The 23,484-nt window shown below is 42.6% G+C and overlaps 1 protein-coding gene across 6 annotated transcripts in view; it reads right to left on the bottom strand.

Annotated features, from left to right (window-relative positions):
* The window catches only part of AMBRA1 (autophagy and beclin 1 regulator 1), a 146,208-nt gene that overhangs the window by 97,227 nt on the left and 25,497 nt on the right, over window positions 1–23,484 (bottom strand). For 2 of the 6 annotated variants that reach the window (XM_044919409.1, XM_044919412.1), the window contains 2 exons: window positions 12,769–12,855; window positions 8,546–8,722 (listed from right to left, as the gene is read on the bottom strand). The exons of 1 other annotated variant lie outside the window; for it this stretch is intronic. In XM_044919409.1, coding sequence (XP_044775344.1) covers window positions 8,546–8,722; window positions 12,769–12,855 — 264 coding nt within the window. The remainder of the gene's footprint in view (window positions 1–8,545; window positions 8,723–12,768; window positions 12,856–23,484) is intronic. 3 more of the 6 variants (XM_044919410.1, XM_021684785.2, XM_044919411.1) reach the window with 2 other exon arrangements.

The raw sequence follows: 23,484 nt of genomic DNA, 5'->3' as shown, positions 1-23,484 counted from the left end.
CCGAGGATACCAATTTCAGTGCATGGCATATCTGCAGCGGGGATGGGAAACAGGAGAAGGGGAGAGGGAGAGTGCTAAGAGTTCCAAGAAAAGGGCTAAGGACTTAAAAGTACTTAAACTAATGCTGCATTTACAAAGCCACACAGACTCTGCCACTCACTTCAGTGCTGTCTGTAAGATCAACGTGAGGCGAGGCTGCACAGGCTGAAGAAGGCCAAGTGAGTGAGGCTGAGACTGAATGTGCGTGGCCCAGAGGCTGTCTGCCACATGAGCAGGGGGGAAAGGCAGACCCAGACAGACCATTCACCTTAGGAATGGCGAAGGTGCTCTGTACCGGGGCTGAATGGAACACAGCCTGTGCCCTCTCCCAAGGGGACTTGGGGGAAAAAAAGCAAACAAACCCAGCCAGTAAGGAGCAGAATATGCAAATATGCTGGTACTGCTCCTCCTTCACAGGAGGACTCTGTCACCAAAATGCTTTTCAGGGAAACACCAGAGAAATCCTCATCAATTTCATCAGCCAGAAGCTGCCGTTAAGCCAGCAGGACAGAAGCTGGCGGAGTTATTAATGGCTTTCCCAGTTGTTGAATTCTGTGCATCTCTGATTAACTCTCAGAGGGGTATTTGGGAAGGAGAGGGGGAAGAAAATAAGGTTTTCTTGTAAAAGATTTTATAAGGAGAAAAACACCCTTCAAAAAATAAGGCATCTGAGACAAATGCCAAATACAAGAAAATGCATCTCTGGAACAAGGGAGAGACACACAGCAGCAACTCTTGTTAAATGCCTAGGATTAACTGTCTCAGAGAGAGGCTGTAATTTAAAGGAATAAAAAACACACCTACAGACTGCTGTCTGAGTCCTGACCAGACAGTCAGGTTGTCATTACTCCTCATGACAAATGGCTCTGACTCGGGCCTTTATAAATCAAGCTCTTGCAGCAAAAAGCTCAAAAGGCCATTGTCCTCTTGACAATACACAGTTGACTTCGCTGAGAATTAGACTATTAAAAAAACAAGTGTTTTCCTATGCTCTTCTGTTTATACTCAATCTCCAGACAACAGAAGGCCTAGCTGGTATTACTGTCCCTGGATGGCTCAAGTCCTTTCCTTACCTGGGTGCTCTTAGTAAGAAACCGAGGGCCCTGTCTTTACTGCCAAAGGACTGTGCACACGTGTAAGGGCTTAGATTTCTGGGAGGAAGGCACAGGGCCCGTGGGTGTCATTCATAGGGGATACCCCCTGCTTGTGTTCCTGCTCTCGCTATGTCTCTCTCTGTCAAAATAAATAAATAAATAAAATCTTTAAAAAAAAAAAAAAGAATACAATAGATCTCTAAGTGGTTATGTCTTCCTTTCCCCCCCTCCTCCCCACCTGGCTGTTTCTTTCCTTCTGTGTTTTCCCATGCTATGCCCAAGTACAATCCATACATATTCCCTTTTCTTTCTCCTCTAGCATTCCTTATAATAAATATTCATATATATTTTACTTGCCCAGAAAGAATACTAATTCTGAGGTTGCCAAGCAATAGTCTATATTTCTAAGCAATAGGCTCAAAATCCTCAGGAAAGAGCTAGAATTCAGGTAGGCATATATTTTAGAAACATGTTGGGGCTCTCCAGGTGCCAGATATCCTGTTCCTAATCCTCAGGAAGTCTCCTCACTTCTCTGAGACTTTTCATTATTCTGCCTCTGCTGAACACAAGGGAAGTTCATCTAAGGTAGTCAGCTCCCACAAAGATCTGAGCGCTTCAGGGTTAAACTTCAGAGATTATCCCCTCTGATTTTACAGATCAGACACTGAGGCCTAGGGTGGGAAAGGGACTTGCCCAAAATCAAATGACAAATTTGGCTCAGCCTAAACCAGAACCCAGGGCAATTCTCTAGACAAGAGTTGTCAGGCTATGGGGGCAGCAGGCACTGACAAGTGATCCAGTTCCCACCACAGCTGCTCTAGGAGTCAATTGCTGTTTTACCAACTTAGTTCAAAACTGGCTCAAGTAGGAGTCGAAAAGGACTCGGGCAACATTTCATTTGGAGAGCAGGAAGTGAAACAGCCGAGCTCTCAAAGCTCATTTCCCAGGAATGTTCACAAACTGGTCCCACTCTTAGAAAACACGCCTCTTACGCCCAACACGTAACGTCCAGTCCGAGTGTCCTCTCCTGTATTTTGCCCACTGCTTCCTAACTGGTTTTCCTGCATCCCTCCATATTCTTGCCACTTTAGGTCACCCTAACGAATGCTGTCAGAGGTAGCTGCCTCAAATACGTCTTCAGTAATGGCTGCCCCCAGATCAGAATAAAGTCCAAACTTCTCAGCCAGGCATTCCAGGCCCTCGGTTCAGGCCTTTTGGATCTTTTCTTTCACATTACAAACATTCTGTAGCTCTAGCCACAGATTTATTCAGGCTCCCCCAAACAAACCCTGTAAATCTTCGATCACTGGACTTTTGCTTAAGCTATTCCCTTTGAATCTCCTAGAATCTCCTTCCCCACGCTCATCCTCCACATCAACTCATCAAAGTCCTATGCAGTCTATCCACCCAGGTGAAACCCAGGGAGACTCCTCACATCTCCCCAAATACTCTCTTCCCTTCAGAGAATGCTGCTCTGTATTTTAGTGCTACCTTATTACAGTCTGTCTTGTAAGTTATTATGTAAAAATCTGCTCACGTTATTTCATAGCCTAAAACTCTTCAATGACTCCCTGACCTACAAGATAAAAGTTCACCTCCTTTGCAAGGTACACAAGACTCGCCAAAGATCTGGTGTCACCCTAACTCTCTGGGCTCATCTACCACATATCTTGGACTTTACAGTCTAGCCAAACTTATCAACAAGGGAATTTCTGAAATATTCCATGCTATTTCATGTTTCTATGACTGTGCATTTATTTGTCTTTCTCCCAAGTATATCTAGAAGCGACAGTCCTATTTTAAGACATAACTTTCTCTTTTATAAACCCACCTTATAAAAAAACAATCAACCACTATGAAAATCAAGTAAGTGAAATTATTTAAAACTCTCTAATAAAAAGAAAGAGAACAATTTCTTATCTCATCCCACTTTAGGAACTACTTCTATTCTTCTATGCCTGATTCCCGACTGTTGCAGCAGGTTCCAGTCTATAAAGAGAATAACTTTAAAGTGTGTTTCCTTAGAATTTCTCTTGTATTTCTAATATCAAAGAGTCTGTGGTTTGTAAGTCAAAGGAAGGAACAAAGGCAACTCCTCTTCAAAATGAAGTAGACAAGAACACTCTCTAAAGATTTACCCTTCCCTTTCTTGGCTACAGTTATGTATCTGTTATTAGTAGTCACTGACTCCCACAGGAGTCCTGGAAATTCTGGGCACAGAAGAGAGAGCGGGAGCAAGGAGTACCAAGGACACGCAGCTTCACGCTACCAGAATTCCTAGCCACAAGAACTTGAAGCAAATATAGGAGTCTCACAAAGCTACCAGAATTTCACCTATACACAGATGATAACAGTAGTACTGTTTGGCTTTCACGTATTTTCTTTGCCATGGCTCAACTAATTTCAGTTACAGCAAAAGAGCAGGTGAAGAATATTAACTTCTGAACTCAAGGCAAGCAACCTCTCTTACACCAGCCCAGTCAGATGGCAAAGCAAGTGACAGCCTTCAGAATCCTCAGCTACATCACAGACCAAAAGACCTTTTAACAACTTCCTTGCCAGAAGGTGTCTAGCACGGGGACCATAAAAGGAGGAACTCTTTCTGCATGAGGCTGTCTATGGGTATGTGGTCCTGCCACAACACTTCATGCCAAGCTAAGGAACCAGAACCCATCTCTGGCACCTAGAAATGACTGCCATACGGTGAAACATTTTTGCCTGTTTGGTCACAATATGCATTTCTGGGTAAAAAATCAAATACAACCAGATAAATTAGAAAAATGAAGAAAACAAATGTAATAGACCTAAAGAGACTTCATCTTAAGACTGAAGGACTAGAATTCCCATTGAGATGTTTTTCCAAAGTCAGCCCAGTGTCACAACGGTAAATTAAGAACTTGCTCTTTTCTGCGCTAGCAACAATTTTAAGAAGTGAATATAATTCCCCTCTGGCTGGTATGCTGGTGGAGATATTTGCGACTGATCCAATCTGAAGCTTCTCTAATTCTGTCATCGGTTCAGGGGATTCTTTGCCTTGGAAGGCAAAGCAGTTACAAAAAGACACAAGAAGGGCAGGAATAAACTGGGGATGATTCTGGGATTATAATTACATTTAGAAGAAGAGATAACATGAGGAAGGGGGTGAGGATAACAGGAACAACAGACACATACCACCTCTTGTGCAGGCCTCAGCAATGACTAGGACACTGCACTTAACCGCAGTGCTTCATAAAAGCCTCCCTCTCTTTCCAAAGGGATGGTGAAAATTAAAATGGCATTTTTCCTTACGCTTATTTGCTTTCTACATTCTAGCAGATGGTCTGGGCTCAAAAGCAGGCAGACAGCAACGTCAGGGGCAGCCACACCTTTACCCTGCTTGTGAACATCTTTATGCAAAGACAGATGCTGAAGACTTCAGGACAGACCTTCTGACAGCAGGTTTCTGGATGTCCTATTTGTGCATTTTGATAAACACAGGGACCCTGCAGTCTCAATCCTGGCCGCAGACAGAGATGAATGGCAGGAGAAGATGCCTGCCTGGGTAGATGGTCATTAAACCAGACCACAAAAGAACAGAAAATGTAACCTGACCAAACTTCAAAGCTATCCTCCCTAGAGATAAATCTAGATAGTCTTCTTCCACAGCAAATTCAGGGAGCAAGAGCTCAAATGTGGTTCTATATCATTTATAAGGTTTTTATTTTATTTATATATTTTTAAAGATCTATTATTTATTTGAGAGAGAGTGTGCATGCAGGGGAGGGGCAGAGGGAGAGAGAGTCTCAAGCAGACTCCCCGCTGAGTGCAGAGCCTGACGCGGGGCTTGATCTCACAACCCTGAGATCATGACCTGAACCAAAATCAAGAGTCAGATGCTTAACCGACTGAGCCACCCAGGCCCCTCCATTTTTTTTTTTTTTAAGATTTTTTATTTATTTATTTGAGACAGAGAGAATGAGAGAGAGAGAGAGCACATGAGGGGGGGAGGGGCAGAGGGAGAAGCAGACTCCCTGCCGAGCAGGGAGCCCGACGCGGGACTCGATCCAGGGACTCCAGGACCATGACCTGAGCCGAAGGCAGTCGCCCAACCAACTGAGCCACCCAGGCGCCCCAGGCCCCTCCATTTTTAAAGGTTTTTAAATCTGCAGAACAGGGGTGCCTGGGTGGCTCAGTCAGTTAAGCGTCTGCCTTCGGCTCAGGTCGTAATCCCAGGGTCCTGGGATCGAGCCCCACATCTGGCTCCAGGGAGCTTGCTTCTCCCTCTCCTCTACTGCTCCCCCTGCTTGTGCTCTCTTGCTCTGTCAAATAAATAAATAAAAATCTTTAAATCGATCAATCAATCAATTTGCAGGACAATAAAAACCAGACACTTAGTATGTTTGCTTCTGTTCTCGAATCTCAGACATGTCTGATTTTGGTCGCCTCTGTATCCTCATTAAAAAAAAAATACTGGGGCACCTGGGTGGCTCAGTCATTAAGCGTCTGCCTTCGGCTCAGGTCATGGTCCCAGGGTCCTGGGATCGAGCCCCGCATTGGGCTCCCTGCTCTGCGGAGAGCCTGCTTCTCCCTCTCCCACTCCCCCTGCTTGTGTTCCCTCTCTCAGTGTGTCTCTCTCTGTCAAATAAATAAAATCTTTAAAAAAAAAAAATACTACAATGGAGTAAATACCTCATTAGGGTATTATAAGGATTAAAAAAATTTTTAAATATATATATAAAGTATATTAATATATTTATATATATTACAAATGTGTTGTATGTTATAAATTAGTATACATATGAAAAATATTACTATAGCTGATATCTTTCATTCAATAAATGATGGAAAAGAACCAAAAAAGATGGGATCTGGCTACTTTATATACCTAGATGGGACAACGTAGAGAATGGGAAAATGATCCCTGGCTTAGCAAATGGGAAGAGAGCTGAAGATGCCGAAGTGGGATGGCAAAGGCAGGAGCATGGTGTACTATGAAGGCGAGGAAACCAGTAGAACAGTCTCTCTTAATGGCACCCTAAGTGTTAGCAGGATTCCAGGCCGTGTCTAACTTACCTGCTTCTCTGTACCTGAAAGAACTATAAACTATGATTGTACAAGCTTCTGACCTTCCTTCTAGTTATCAAAGCTAAGGAAAAGGATTGGGGCAGAGAAATTAAAATGGGTCAGGACATTCCCTCATTTCTCACTCACTCCCGCTTCACAGCACCTAGAAATTAAGAGAAGAGGAGCAACCACAAGCAGCACTCAGTTTACAACAGGAAGGAGGAGGGCAGGGAAGAGACAGAGAAAGAATGAACAGACAGTAACTCAGCATCAGCCAGCTAGCAACTTCCTTCACTAGGAGACCTGGACTACTAATACTGAAGTGACTAATCCACAGCTGTTATTAAAAACAAGATTACAGTCTGCATCAGCCCAAAAAGAAAGGCAAACACCCTGTGAAGGACTTTCAGGGGGCATGAGAGAAATCAGCCCATTGTTACTTACCAGGGAGCAATGGAAGACCCCTAGGGAGAAATAACGGTAAGTCAGTGCAGGAAAGGTGAGGAAGGCAGTGTAAATTCAGGTCGTGCTGAAGCCAGGGGGGAGGTGAGAGCACAGGTGGGCTGTGGGGAGCACGAGGAGGAGGCAGTCTGACACAGGAAAATCGAGGGGGAAGGAAGAGGAGAGGGAGGAGGTGGTAGCAGAAGAAAGAGAAGGTAAGATGAGAACAGAACATTTTAAACTAACCCAGAACTCCATTGTGAAGGACAAGTCACGAGGCAAGATACAGCTCAAAGGCATCAGTGCCACGTTTCACCACTGCAAAGAGATAACACAGCCTTCCAAACGTGCATGGAGGGAGGCTATGCGATCTGCACTGACTCCCAGAGCTCCCCAGGATTACTGAGGCTTTTCAGCGGTACTAAGTCCCGGCAGTCTTGGCATGTACTTGAAACTGCTTCCCCGAATAGACCCCAGTACTGAAAAAATAATCAGAACCTGCAGGGGAACATATTTCACTCCTGGCGGGTGCCTGACTGAGAGAGTGGAGACTCTCTTTCCCCTCACGGCCAGTATATGCATCCACCTTCCCCTATAGTGGACTGAAGGAAGAATGACATGGGCTAGGAGCCAGTGGGCAGCCGATGAGAGAGGACCAGCACCCCTGCTCCACGTGCCACCACAGCTGCTTCAAGGGCATCCCTGCATTTCTTTCACGTTTACATCTTCCCCAGACAAATGAACCACCCATTCAGTCTGCCTTCTGCTTCCAAGTACACAATTGCTAGTGTGTTTAAGAATCATAACTGGAAGGCAAATTGTTATAAAGGTTGTTTCCACCTTCTTAGTCATCACTGTCAGAGAGATTTCTCCAACGCATCTTAAAGCTCTATTGCAAGGTGACTCTTGGGGAACCATCCATTCAGCTCACGGAAGAGGAAGGTCGAAGGGGAGGCAAGAACTCTTAATATCCCAGACCTGACCAGGCTATGTCAAGATGCAGAGGGGAAATAAAGGAAAATGACTGACAGGCTGTCCTATTCCAGTACAGACGGAGAAAAAAAAAAAAGCCTTAAACACCTCTCTCTCTCACTCGTTTTGCATGTTTGAGAATATCAAAATACAGGAAATCAAAACAAGAGCCAAATGTCCAATTTGATACAAGCCAGGGAAGCTTTGAGAATGGAAAGAAACACAACGAATGGCTAGAAAGGTCAGGAGCAGCAGGTCAGAGAGTTCAAACACAGCAGTGAGACGGAGGGGTTTAATCCTGTGTGGGGGGCTAACCGTGCTCCTCCAGCTCACCCCTGCCCTCCAATCAACCACTCAAAAACACCAGAAGAGCAAGGAATCACCTCTCAAGCCACCACATTAATTTGACAGGCAACTTTCAAAGGATCCTTATGGGAGAGGTGGGGGGAGGGAGAAAGTTTAGGCAATGGAGTAGGACCTCAAAGAATCCGTGTGATTCAAGGGTACTAAAAGGAACTGTCTTTAGGGAAATCTGGGCATTCTCATTATTTCTAGTCTCTATACCTACTCTGCTTAAGAGAAAAAATATACAGCATCCTGTCTCCCTGATGTTGGGAAGACAGGCCATGAGAAGCACTTCCACAGCCACCGTTCATGCGAAAGGGAAATAGAAGCGCTGCCTATGAGCGGTACCATCTTCTCCAGCCTGGCCTAGGGCCAGTGGGCTGTCTCTCCCCACAGGCTCCAGTGAATCAGCAGCACAACTGCCAGAGGTGGGGAGGTGCGGCGGGGGCTGAGCCTTTTAACCCCCTTTCCCTCACCCCATCCTATAACTCATAAATAATAACTTAGGGGGTTGAAGCAAAAATGTCAACCACCGCTGCTTGGACAGCGGTCAACGGGGAAGCACACACAGCTGGGAGGACAGGGAAGAAACAAGCTAAGGAGGTACTTACTCAAAGTCCTCAAACTCCAAGTCGGTTCCCTCTACTGATGGGCCCTGGTTGTCTGAGGAAGAGGAGGTGGAAGAACGGAGACGGTTCTGCTGATAGCGCATGGAGCGCTGGCGAATACTGTCTCTCCGTGAGAGATACTGGATCATCCTCTGGGCGTAGTATGCAGCAGGAGATAATCTGAGAGAGACAGAGATGGACAAACACAAACTAGCACTAATGTGGGGAATACTGTGAAAGACAGTAAATCCAGCTCTCCCAGGGCATCTCCCTGCTGAGGCGAACTCCGGAGACATGAAAAATAAAGGGCATTTAACTCACCAGGAGGTCTGTACTGCACAATATGCTTATCAGACTACCACCAGTGTTTCTGTTCTGAGAGAAGGCAAAGAGGCTGTTGAATCAGTCATCATCTGCTCAACGGCTGCCCCTCCCAAGGGTATAACACTGGACCTTCCTTTTTAGTTTCTTAAGGGACCCCTCGTAGTTTCTTAGGGTGCTCTTCACACAGATTCACGGCCTTCTTCAATCATCCATACTCAAAATATAAGAAACGAAAAGAGACCACAATAATCATCTAGGGGCCAGGTCTTCTTTCATTTTATACAGGAGAAAGAGGCCAAGAGATGGCAAACCGGGCATGACCAAAGAAGGCGCCATCTTCACCAGGACGTCCTTCCTCTCCAACAAATCCACACAGCTCCAGATTTGTCCTAGCCCCCTAAAATGAGCTCCCTGAACCTCTCAGATCTATGGATTACTCACAGATATTTGTAACACAGAGAAAATATTTAGGATCGAAAAAGAGACTAAAAGATACTCAGGAAAACAAAACCTAACAGGGAAAAAAGATTTTTCTATTTCTTACAACAGAGCATTAGAGGCTACGTGGGCACTAAGCAATGTAGTAGGCAACAGTTATTCCTTTTTCTTCTCCTTTACCATGGCTATTCTCAGTGGATAATTAGTCTAGACCTCTATTCTTCTAACTGTGGCTTAGTGTCTTCATAGTCCATGAAAACATCTAGTGTCCCATACAATTCACCAGATTCCCTTCTTTCTCAAGTTTTTCTTCCATCTTTCACAATACTGCTACATACTAAGAAAGTGAGAGAAGAACAATAATAGAAAAACGTTTTATATGATAATATTAAGTGGATTACTAAGAAATTTCCAGCCTTAAAACTTGCCTGAGGCAGACACTTTAACTCAACAATTCCACTAGGAATTTTATCATACGGGAAAACACAAGGATACACAGGTATGTATGTATCTGTATATGTTGTTAGCATTAGTGAAAAACTGGAAAACGTCCCAAATGCCCACCAACAGATTAAATAAACTATATCTGTACAAAGAAACACTATGTAACTATTAAAAAAGAATAAGTCATCCCTATATACACACAAGAAAAACCCTCTAAAGCAAAAATTTAAGTGGGAGAAAAATTGAAGAATGGTATGCATATACTAATATATATAAAAGCATATGTATTTCTGCAATTAGAACAAAAAATTAAAAGGAAACACAGCAATCCTAATGAGGATTCCTGGGAATCTTAACTTCTATAATATTTGAATATAAAAGGAAAAAAACATTTTTTTTTTAGAAATCTGGAGAAACTGATTGAGAATGGAAATAGTAATAGTTACATCAATTGATAGGAAAACTATTTACAAAATCTTGCTGCCTGACTTTTCATTACCCCTGGACAAACTTTCTGGGAAAATCCTCAGTAAATCCACTGACTCAGACCAAAGAGATTCTGCAGTCACCTGCTATAGGAACTAAGGCTACCTCTGAAATGCCAGTCATCAGAGGTGGTATCCTTCTGGCCAATCATCAAATGGAATTCCCAAGCAGGCCAAATTACAATCTTTGGAACTCAAAAGTCCTTGTAATAGAACAATATACTGTATTTGGCATCCCCGAATCCAAATTATACAGCAGGTGGGCAAGGGATGCACAGATGCCTTGGCCAAGATCATCAGAGTACAAGAATCATTTCTTAAAAGTCTCAACGTGTGGAGCTTTCATTATCCATTGGCCCCCTGTTGCCATACATTTTGCAAGGATGAATCAACAATCCTAAATTTTCAAGAGACAAAAGTCAGCACTCTTGAGTTGTTCTTTTATCTACTAAATATACAGAAATCTTCCAGAAGTCAATCATTGAAGGTTAAATTCTCAAGTCAATCAGACTAGAAAAGAATGTAAAAAACATTTCAAGAACAGAGTGAAGATTCTTTTTTTGGAACTGATTCTGAAAAGTGACCATAAGTATACTCATTCCTCAGTTGATAGCCCACCCTAACTAATGGGAAAATTATATTATTGGTGACAGAAGTAGAAAGAATGTTGATGCAGACAATAATAAAGACTACCCTTTTATGTAAGGGCACAATTTCAGCACTAGGTAACCCTAACTGTTTAATTTCACTATAGGATAGGAATTCCCTAAGCTACAAAACTATGCATCAATGGTAAAGAAAAACGGATTCCTGGCACAATTATCAAATACAAATATATCCTGGCCTCATCTTTTTTAGGTATCCAGAGGGAAGCTAAGGATCTGAATGCTGAAATGCCCCATAAAGGCTTTGACCTATATGTGCTGTGTATGGTGAAGTCTAAGAGGAAAAAGAAATTAAACAACCAGTATGAGGTAGCAATCATCCTCCTACTGAAGAGCTGGATAATCACCAAACTCTAGTGTCCCAAGTAAAAATTTTAAATGTTTAAAAGAATCCGAAAGTTTTCTTCAAGGAAGAATACTTTCTCCTCCAAAGAAAACATATTCTGTGTTCAGAGAGAAAATGTAAAAATAGCAACACCACAAAGTATGACACTTTCTGTGATAAAGAGATCTGAGTGGGAGTAAATAAAAGATTCATTACATGAAAGGAGGACAAACAATGGTCTTTAAGGATCACTGTTAAACTCTGTCAGGCTAAAAATTCTGGGGATAGGATTCCTATTGCTGTCCTAAAAGAAACTCTTTTATAGCAAGAAATTCTCTTCTCAGTGTTTCAGAGTAATCTGATTGACACATAAAATCTCCCTCTCTTATTTAGGACTTACTACTTTCAAGTGTGATCAGAGACTAACATAAACTTCCTTGGTTTGGTCATCATCATCTCAGCTGCCTCCAAATGTTCCCCGATCCTTGGATTTGCCATTTCGGGGGTATGGAAAAGGAAGTAAGAGGGTAATGGGGAATCCTTTCATTAGTCTCTCAGAAAGAATGCTCAGTATCATGACATAACTGTGGCAACAGTGAAATCACTCAATATCTCTAGAATCAACTTGGTCTACGGGTCTTTCCAGACTTGAAATTCTTAATCTAAAGCAAAGCTCATTTAGCTTCATCTAACCTATATTTGTTAACTTGCCAACCCCACCATTACAAATTGCTCTTTCTTTTGGCAAAGCCTCACATATGCTCTGGTATTGCTTACATAATGTAAAAGTTATCCCCTATTTAGGTCATTAACAGAATCAGTAAATCTGGTTGTGACAACGCCAAAGGGCTGGTCACTATAAATAAATGTTATACATCAACTCAACACCCATCCTTGGTCCTCAGTCACCAGTATTACTTAGGGGTGGGCCTTGAACTTGTCTAAGTGCTTTTTTAATCTCTTTGAGAACTCTTCAAATATCTTCTGATCAATGTAAGGTAAACACTTTAATAAAATGCCAACTTGTTTTATTTAGTTACCCTTTTGTAAGTCATCTCTTCCTTTAGGTTGCATCCAAAAATTGAACATCTGAATGAGTTTGACTTCTACCTTTTGATAGCCTAAATTCTCTCTCAAATGAGAGCAAGTAGGATTATCTGTTAGTTGGTTAGTTTTAATTTGTAAGTAATTTCCCTATTAATAACAACTTGTTTCCCTTTTGGCTTTCCATCTGAATGGCAACAGCCTCCCTGATCAGCAAAAAAAGAGTATCCTGTGACTCTGCCAGTGGCCTCCTCTAAGTGCCCCACTTACAGAAATGAGCCCCAAAACACAAGAGCTCAGTCACAACCCTCTGCCACCAGAGGTTCTGTTCACTTACCTGCAACACTTCCCAATCACCTGAACCACCTGTCTCAAAACTGTTAACTGAAGAGTAAAAGAGCACCAGGACCAGAGAGGCACAGAATGGGGCTTCCAACAGCTTGGCAACCCCAAGGGCAGCCCCTCCCCCCCACCTAGTGCCATTTCTCACTTTGGCCTTACCTCGCTGGGTCTGGGTAAATTGGGTGCTCTCTGGATCCTGCTCCATCATAACGGGATAATGAAATGAGGGAAGACTCCAGCAGCCTCCTAGCAGAGATTAAAAAAATGGCAATAATCCCTGTCAATTACCAACTCAGAGGTCATTCATAAGGGAAAAATAGGGGGAGAGATAAATAACATCCCCCTTTGTAGCTAGCTAGCACCTGCTATCTGGGATCACACCCTTCCTACAAACTAAATACTTAAGAGACATAAATAAATGAGCTACAAAGCTCCCACACTGGACAGGGCCACTGTATTATGCTGAATACTGCTCTTCTGTGAGAAATGAACAAGTGCTTCAGAGACATGATCTTATTTCTATTTGCAGTATCTCCAGCAGACAAATAGGAGGTTGGGATCAACACAGGAGGGGAAAATTAGGCATATCCAGAGATATTCAGGTAGTGCCAACATTTATCTTGGTGTTCAGTTTCTCCATGTTTCCTAATCCACATCCCCTTATCTTCTACTCATTCTGCTCTGCCCATACCCTTTTTGTGAGGCGTACTCCTCATGCTCTCTTAACTGACAAAAATCTTTAATTATATAATCTAGCCCAATCATAAGTTCAAATGATCGTATGTCAATACACCCACATTTTATTGAGCACTTTTTTGGTGCCAGGCAAATACTAAGCACTTCATATATATTTCCTTACTTAAAACTCACCACAACCTAGCAAGGTAGGCATTACTATACAAACATGAGAACACTGGGCCTAAAAGTTAAGTATATGGCACTGTGCACAGGGCTATTTAGTGATAGCACCAGGACTCCAGAGAAAGTCAACTCCAAAATGCTTCAAACCACAATGCCCTACTGTAGGACCATTCCAGGCTCCCTGCAGGTAAAAAGTGAGCATGTTTCAACTGTGAGTCCAACCTAGAATGTGGGCTCAGTATTGCTGGCTCTTCTGTTTTTTAAGGGAAGCCAGAAATCTGGACTTTTCCATGAAATCTCCTGACTTAAATTTTAGCTAAAACATTTTTTCCCTCTTTGTACAAGGGCCAATTAAAACACATCTGATAAATATGGCCCAGGGACCCCCCAGTTTGCCGAGTCTGTCACACTGCTTCCCAACTCAAATGTGCCTTGGCAGCCAGTCAAGCTCCTGCCATAGAACACGTTTCAAAGGAAATGGTCTCAAGAAAGAAATGCATATTGTTCCTCTCCAGCAGCATCTTGCCTGGCTCTCCCGGGAACAGGTCTCCGGCTCTCTGCCAGACTCTTTAAAGCAGATCTGCAGGATAAGGACAGCAGCTACCAATCTTTTCCAATTGAGTTAATTCAATTCACTGTTATTAAAACCAGCTGGCTTTAGGTAGAGTCATGTGCAGTCACTTTATCCCAGCAACTGGCTCACCAAAGCATCTCCCCTAACAGCCTGGGGAAGAGCTACAGAAGAAGCCCTGTCAATCTGGCTTGCTACCTTTCCTGCCCAGGACAACCAACTGTTAAATGATGCTTTCTATCTAAACAAGGCCTAATACCTCCCCCACACAATTCACTTTAAGCAGTCCTACCACTGAAGGAAGAGAATATTACAATGTAACCAATGAGGAAGAGAAGAAAGCAATAAAATACATCTCTGGGGCCTGGGATCTTCAATGATATCACTGTTGACAGCAGCAGTAATGCTGCTTCTCATCAATTCTAAGAGATACCCTCCCATTTTAACATGTCTGAAACTGGGATGCATCTTATAATTGTGTGACACAGTTTATTTTTTTAAAAGACTGTATTTATTTGAGAACGAGAGCATGAGCGGGGTTGAGGGGGCAGTGGGAGAGGGAGAAGCAGACTCCCCACTGAGTACTGAGCCTAACACAGGGCTGAATCCCAGGATCCTGAGATCATGACCTGAGCCCAAGGCAGACGCTTAACCACTGAGCCACCCAGGCGTCCCTGACATAATTTAATTGGCAGGATTTTTTTTTCTTTCATTAGGGGCACATAAAATAATGGCATGTCTTTGAGTCTTGAACTACAGAATGTTTGTGAGAGGAAGGGGTAGGGAGAGGTACCTAGACTGGAAAAAGAAGAAAAGTGAAATTGAGAAGAATATCTATTCAGGACATTTATAATATTCTTTTTTTTTTAAAGATTTTATTTATTTATTCATGAGAGACAGAGAGAGAGAGAGAGAGAGAGAGAGAGGCAGAGGGAGAAGCAGGCTCCCAAGGAGCAGGAAGCCCGATGCGGGACTCGATCCCAGGACCCTGAGATCATGACCTGAGCCGAAGGCAGACGCTTAACCATCTGAGCCACCCAGGCGCCCTATTCAGGACATTTATACCATCTTAGATAAATACTTGTCCAATACTAATTAATTAGTTCTATAGGAATTGGGAAGGAGTTGAACGGAAGCAAGATCTGGGAGCAGCTGACATCCCTGAACACCGAGAAGTCTGTTCCATCCCAAAGGGCTCTGGAGTTAGTCCTGAGTATAACTGAGCCCCGTAAGGTTATCCTCCAAATGGCTGAGTAAGCAGAAGCCCTTTGGCAAGGAGCATCCTGCAGAGCGACCAACATATACCTTTTTAAAGTACTTCTTTGCCTGGAAAATGACGCTGCTAAGTTAGGAAGCCAGTATTACGCCCTATTACTATGCTAAGGCAGTGTCAGTATTCAGAAAGATGAGATGACTTTTTAAGGATCATGTAAAGGAGATTCTTGAACTAGAAGAGTCTGGATTAGATAATTTCAATTTAAATGATTCCATTTTATAATCCTGCAACGTCTACTTCCCACCTTAACTTCCTATCTTCATTAGAAAGACTTTTTTTTTTAAAGATTTTATTTATTTATTTGAGAGAGAGCACATGAGAGGGGGGAGGGCCAGAGGGAGAAGCAGACTCCCTGCCGAGCAGGGAGCCCGATGCGGGACTCGATCCAGGGACTCCAAGATCATGACCTGAGCCGAAGGCAGTCGCTTAACCAACTGAGCCACCCAGGCGCACAGAAAGACTTCTTTAATCAGGGTAAAACCAAAATGTTAAGCTTTGTCTCTGGGGAGTCCCTGATGAGGTTCTTTTGGAACATGCATCCCTTGTGCCTACTTACTACAAAATCTGCTGGCACCATTTATGCTCGCCAGGCAATACAGTGGACTGGCAAGCCATATATAAGCCATATATATATATATATACATATATATATATGGCGTTTTAACTGCTAATACACAAAATCAGGAGAGCCAATTACTATGAATAACACCCCACACACTTATCACTGATTAAACACTGAATTCTCTTCAGTTACAAGTACTATCTAAAAGAATAAAAAGGGCTTCTCCAATTGGTGTTGAACACAGAAAGAACCAGAGCTACCAGATGATTAAATGTCACCACCACTCCTAGGAACCTCAAAGAAAGATCCTTCTCTCCTACAGTCAGCTTCCTGCAAACAGCCATCACTGGAGAAATGACATAAGAAAATGGGACGAGATGGCAGCTGTGCACCTTCTTCTCTGGCCACTACAAATGTGACCTGACTTAACCATCTCTCATGCAACTCAATAATGCAAAATCAGGTAAGAATCAGGAGGGGGTTCAGACAAACTTGTTCAAGCTTGAAGCTACCATCTCATTCTGACCTGTAATCACAATTTAGAAATGTTTTTAAAGAGTCACTGAAACCCTTGACAGGAAAAAAACACACACAAAAAAAACCCTCTTTCTTTGCAAGTTTGCCTGGTTCATTCTCTGTACCAGTGGTGTCCAAGTGAGATACACAGGGGTTGTGCAATTTTGATCCACTGGAGAACAGAAGAAAATATCAGAACTTTTTATTTATAATGTATAACCATAATATATAATACACACACACATTGCTCAAAAGCCTTTTACTAATAGAAGTATTTTTTTTAAATCTGAAGACCACTGCTCTATCAAACTATATCCTACTTTTAAGAAAATCCAACATTCAAAAGAATATAAGCACAAATATATAAATATAAAAACCATACAATTAAAAGAATAAGCACAAAGTGTAAACATAAAAACCATAAATATGTAAAAGCATAACCATACTCATACATAAAGCAATAGAGAGAGAATGATAAAGCAAATGTGGTAAAATGCTAAGATTTAGGGAATGTGGGTGAAGGCTATATGGGAATTCTTTGCACTATTTTTGCAACTTTTCTGCCAGTCTGAAATTATTTCAAAATTAAAAACATTCAAAAAAATTAAAAACATTCAATATACAAAATTGAAAAGTAAACCATTGAAAACTAAAAAGAAAACTCTTCATTCTCAAAAGAATTACTAACTTCTTAAAAAGGATTTCTTAAAATAGCAAGTTGCCCTAATGCCCTAAGGTAGGTATGGTAAACTACCGGCCCCAAGTCAGCTGCCTGTTTTTGTTTTTTTTAAAGATTTTATTTATCGGGGCGCCTGGGTGGCTCAATCGTTAAGCGTCTGCCTTCAGCTCAGGTCCTGATCTCAGGGTCCTGGGATCAAGCCCCACATCGGGCTCCCTGCTCAGCGGGAAGCCTGCTTCTCCCTTTCCCACTCCCCCTGCTTGTGTTCCCTCTCTCGCTGTGTCTCTCTCTGTCAAAGAAATAAATAAAATCTTTAAAATAAAAAAAAAGATTTTATTTATTTATTTGACAGAGACAGAGTACAGATAGTCAGAGTGGCAGGCAGAGGGAGAAGCAAGCTCTCTGCCGAGCAGGGAGCCCGATGCGGGGCTCGATCCCAGGGCCCCGGGATCATGACCTGAGCTGAAGGCAGACGCTTAACCGACTGAGCCACTCAGGCACCCCAGCTGCCTGTTTTTATAAATAAAGTTTTATTCAAACATGGCCACATTCACTCATTTATATATTGTCTATGGCTGTTTTGGAGCTAGCAAGGCAGAGTTAATCCTGACAGGAACAGGCTTACAATACTTACTACCTGGTCCTTTACAGAAAAAAATCTGCCCACCCCTTGCTCTAAAATATTTGCTTACATAAAATCCTTTGAAAGATAAAGTGAAGTCACTAAGAAATGGAACAGAAAAACATGAAATCAAAGTATTACATACTAGAGTAAGTCATCAAAAATTAATATTAAAACCTGATAAAATCATTAGTCAACAGAAACACAATTCAAGCTGTAAAATTCCTAACATTTTAAATTACTACAGCTCTTTCTTCCTTTCCTGATTAATACTCTGAATATGTGTAAGTGGGTTCCCTAGATCCATTATACCCTTTGATGACTACTAGGAAAACAATGAAAAAAAAATAATGGAAGAAAGCTCTGGGAAAGAACAAAGTTGTCAGGGCAGATGAGATGGGTCATCTAAAAAAGAACTTTCATTTCAAATCCAATAGATATCAGAGCTGAGAAGCAGAAAATTTGGGTACCTTTATACATGTCTAGACAGAATGAATAAGCCAGTGACAACTCTTCCTTACTCAACAATTATATCCTGAAAATATTCTTTTAAAACTAGTTGTCAGATGACAGAAAAAAAAATCAATATCCTAAAGCAAATAAATATGTTTAAACCTCCTCTAATCACTGGGAAAAATCAACTGCCAGAACTCTGTGACCTACATGATATGTAAAGCCTGCTCCAAGAACCTAAGATGCCACTGATGCCCCATGCCTAAAGAGTAATTTCCCAGCCTAACTTTGATGTCTGGGTGATATCTGCTATTTTAGTTCAAGGGAGCCGAACCCAAAACTAACAGCTCCCTTCTGCCTAGAAAATAAAATCTAGGGCGCCTGGGTGGCTCAGTTGGTTAAGCAACTGCCTTCGGCTCAGGTCATGATCCTGGAGTCCCGGGATCGAGTCCCACATCGGGCTCCCTGCTCGGCGAGGAGCCTGCTTCTCCCTCTGACCCTCCCCCCTCTCATGTACTCTCTCTCATTCTCGCTCTCTCAAATAAATAAATAAAATCTTAAAAAAAAAGAAAAGAAAAGAAAATCTAAAGTCCTCAGCTTGGCTCCAAAGCTCTGCAGCTGAATTTCTCATTTCTTCTGGATATATGATATACTCTAGCATGGTGGGTTTCAACCTTTTTGGCCTCAGAACTTCTTTAACTCTCTTAAAAATTAGTGAGGACCCCAAAGGGCTTTTATTTATATGGGTTTTATCTATTAATATTTACATTTGAAATTAAAATTGAGAAATTCCTAACACAAGCACACATACCAGAGTGACAACCTTGTTACATGTCACAGAGCGAAAACTCCACAGACACTTGTGGAAGAATGATAGTGAAAAAGACAAAGAGCAGCTCAGCATTATCACAAAAATGGTATTGACTTTAGGAATCCCAGGCCACTTTGAGAAGCACTGCTCTAGCTAAATTAAACACATCCTCATCTCATTCATGTATTTAGGTTGGCCATTGCTTCTTTCTGGAAAGTTCTTTTTCCTATTTCTGCCTTAAAAAATCCTTCAAAACTCAAACATCTGACTCCTCCATCCAAAAGTTCACACTCTCTACTCTCTCCCCAAAGACCCCACTGCATTTTGAAACCTCTCTTAAAAGGCCTCTGCCTGGGGTGCCTGGGTGGCTCAGTTGGTTAAGTGTCGGCCTTCGGCTCAGCATGATCCCACAGCCCTGGGATGGAGCCCCACATGGGCTCCCTGCTCAGCGGGGAGCCTGCTTCTCCCTCTCCCTCTGCTGCTGCTCCCCCTGCTTGCACTCTCTCTGTCAAATAAATAAATCTTAAAAAAAAAAAAAAAAAAGGCCTCTGCCAAGTCACCACGTACTATCGTTACCTCTAAGTATGTTTTGTCTCTGCTACTGGACTACAAGCCACATGAAAGCATGTACTGGGTCCAAGTCATCCTTCTGTCCCCATTAAAACTCCTAATTAACATGTAATAGGAGACCAATAAAAGCCTGTGAATAAATCAGCGGTCCTAAGTAGATATGGAAGAATAAGCAAGAAGACATATCTGATTGCCCCTCACTGACCGCATGACATTCAGACAAGGTTGCTAGATGTCCAAAAACTCACACTAAAATTCCTGAAGGAACAAGGTCTCCAGGAACTGCTTACATCACCCTTTATCCCTCTGGTCACTTAAGCTGCTCAGGTTAAAGTGCTGACATAGTTGTCTTGATAAATGCAGTGCAGCCTGGTCCCTGGGAAGCTTATTAAATCATAAAGTCAGCGGCTGGCTACTTGCCTGGGAAACTACCACAGATGCTCCTGGATGGTATATTGCTAAAAGACACCTCAAAGGGGAAAGAGGGCAATGTTTTCAGGGGGATGGAGGGACAGGAGGCCAAAGAAACTTGGATGCACTATTGCCTTCTTCATTTTTGAATCTTGCTCTGCAAGCCCCCGATCTCTGCCTTGGCGCATGCCTGGGCTGGGAGATGACAAGCCCTTATTCTTTGTAAAAAATAATTGTGTGTTCTGAAATGACACCTCTATTATGATTTCCAAATTGACATCTCTGCTTTAAAGCGGAGGCACCCAAGCCTCCCCATTTCACACACTGGCAATTATCGTTTAAGTTATCCAACGATAGGTACTCATCTGATCACTGCAGGGCCCCCTAGTTCTAGGGGTGCACTTAGAGCACGATGCCGTTGCCAATGAACCCCGGCAGGCAATTCCTGCCCCTGCTGTGGGGTAGACCAAGGCAAGGTGGCACTGCGAAAAGGCTGACACCAAGGGGAAAAAAGACATACTATAGAAAAGCTCACAGTGCCTGTCCTATGGATCAGCTTTATTTTACTATCATCAAGCATAAACAATTCATGGGGCTCAAAACAATGCCTTTCACCAAAACATCTTTACAAAACATTAACGTATTCCTCAATGCCTCTGTGCAGCGAGAGACAGATGGTAAAACATCAGAGCACAACATAATCACAGATACCAAAAGGAAAGAAGCTGGAAACAGAATTCATAATCGGTATATAACTGTGTATCTAGTTATACAAAAGTCTTACCTGAGAAGTCAGCCAGACCCCTCTGAGAATATCTGACCCTCTACTAACTGTCTGGTAGATTGTCTGTTTTAATTAGGCTTCACACTCAGCACAGAGCCCAGTGCAGAGCTTGAACTTACTACCCTGAAATCAAGACCTGAGATCAAGAGTTGGATGCTTAACCAACTGAGCCACAGAGGCGCCTTAGGTGGTGATTTTTGATAAAATTATAAAATGATTGGTTGGTGCTATGCTTAGCTTTTGCATATCCTCAACACATTACATTTTAATTATAAAATTTCAATTTATAATAAAAACTCACTTTCGTCAGCAGCGGAACTCAAAGGCCCAAGGTGATCTACATGGATATGTTTACTCTGTCTCCAAATTCATTTTCTCTAGGAGACTTGGAAGGTCAGCTCACAGACCACACACTTTTTTTAACTAGAAATTTAGATCAGGGGCTTTTCACCAAAGGATGAGTAAGAGCGTATCAATGACGACAAGTTCCACAGGTAGTTCTGATACTCACGCATAGCCAGACAAGCAAGAGCTGTGATATACAGGTTTAGATTTTAAAGATTTTTATTTATTTATTTATTTATTTGAGAGAGAGAGAGCACAAGAGGGGGGAGCGGGAGAAGCAGACTCCCCGCCAAGCAGGGAGCCCGATGCGGGACTCGATCCAGGGACACCAGGATCATGACCTGAGCTGAAGGCAGTCGCTTAACCAACTGAGCCACCCAGGCGCCCCAGGTTTAGATTTTAATTAAGAGGCAGTACATCCTAATTGACTGGTTTCCTCCAAAATCAAGAAGAGATTTACAAAATCCGATAATCCTAATTTCTCAGCTAATTTTATTCAGAATAACAGGTAATTCCAAAAAAGGCTTTATCTATACCAACTAATTCTACAATGAATATATTAGGTAGAATCATTTACTGCTTCAATAACAGCAAACCTGTACACTTCTTCCTAGATCATTTTTCACATTTCTATTCCTAACCTGAAATTTAAAAAACCCTTGACGAAGACCATCTGTTCTTAAATGACAGGCCACTGACCCTGGTATATTGTAAACACTATATATTATAATATAAAGCAAAGCCTTAGGGCCAACATCAGGAGGGCAAAGAGAATTAGTAAATGAAGCCTTAAAAGAGAATGAGGAAAAAGGAATACACAGTGGGCTGGAGCATTTACTAACCAGAGGCAAAGAGGCAGCTTTCCTGGCTCATGTCTGTAATGAGGTTTCTGGAGTCTACAGAAATAGACAAGGGGCAGAGACTCCAGCTGGGCCCCCAAACAATCCACTGTTAGCCCTTGAGCTAATACAAAGCTCCAAGTACGATCCCTTTCTTACATCCTGGGTTCATTCTGAGCCGCTTCTCTTGGTGACATCTGATTTTCACTGATTTGCCTCTGGGGGGATATGACTTGCTCTTCCACCCTGATCCTGACTTCAGCAACCTTCTTGATTCCTTTTGGACTCGCATTTGACTCCACTAGAATAATTTCTCCACCATTTCCCTCTGTCTAGACAACATGAAATTGTCATAAATGACACCTAAAGTACAATTAGTAGAGAAACTGCAATTTCCACTCTCCTCCCCCGTTCCCTAAAAGAACTGCACATTAACATCCTCCAGCATGTCAATCAAACACTACCCTGAAGATTAACTCTGTGGAGCCTGGAAGCCATTTAATTCTCAGCTTACTAAATATTATACCTTGAGGCGCCTGGGTGGCTCAGCTGGTTAAGCAACTGCCTTCAGCTCAGGTCATGGTCCCAGGTTCCTGGGATCGAGCCCCGCATCGGGCTTCCCGCTCAGCGGGAAGCCTGCTTCTCCCTTGCCCACTCCCCTTGCTTGTATTCCCTCTCTCGCTGTCTCTGTCAATTAAAGAAATAAAATCTTTTAAAAAAAATATTTTACTTTTCCCCCCTACCATAATTAGAAGATATAAACTGCCTTTTTTCACTACCACAAATGCTTGTTATCTCAGGGATGTGAATGCCTGCTAAATGGATACCTGTGTAAAAAAAAGTCCTTACAAACACTACTTTGTCCAGCTGCATTTGATAGAGGGGAATCACAGACAAAAGCAAAAAGACAAGGCAAAAGAAGAGAGAGGCAATGAGAGAAAGGCATGACTCAAGACCATCAGAACCAGGCAGGAGCACCTGGGTGGCTCGGTTAAGCATCCAACTCTTGATCTCAGCGTCGTGAATTCAAGCCCTGTGAGTTCAAGCCCTGCCTTGGGCTCCACACCCAGCGTGGAGCCTACTTAGAAAAAAAAAAGAACCAGGTAGTACTATTACAACTATTACAAGAATGAGGTGGTTTGAAGACACTGCCAGTTCCTTGTGAGAATTAAAAAAAAAAAAAACAGCAAAACTGAAGGACAGCAAATCATGAAATAACTTTTCAATGGGAGGGGATCCCCCCAGGGGACATATGGCAATGTCTGGAGACACAGTTGTTGTAAATGGGTGGGGAGAGTGCACTGGCATCTAGTGGATAAAGGTCAGGGATACTGCTCAACATCCTACAATGCATAGCACAGACTCCCACAATAAGAATTATCCAGTCCCGGGGTGCCTGGGTGGCTCAGCCGGTAAGCGTCTGCCTTCGGCTCAGGTCATGATCCCAGGGTCCTGGAATCGAGCCCTGCATCGGCTCCCCACTCAGTGGGAGGCCTGCTTCTCCCTCTCCCACTCCCCCTGCTTGTGTTCCCTCACTCCCTGTCTCTCTGTCAAATAAATAAATAAAATCTTAAA

Source organism: Neomonachus schauinslandi, chromosome 11 (assembly GCF_002201575.2).
Source record: "Neomonachus schauinslandi chromosome 11, ASM220157v2, whole genome shotgun sequence".
In the NCBI taxonomy this organism is placed as follows: domain Eukaryota; kingdom Metazoa; phylum Chordata; class Mammalia; order Carnivora; family Phocidae; genus Neomonachus; species Neomonachus schauinslandi.
Note: the sequence above shows the minus strand (reverse complement) of the source record. Positions and strands in the feature narration are given on the sequence as shown.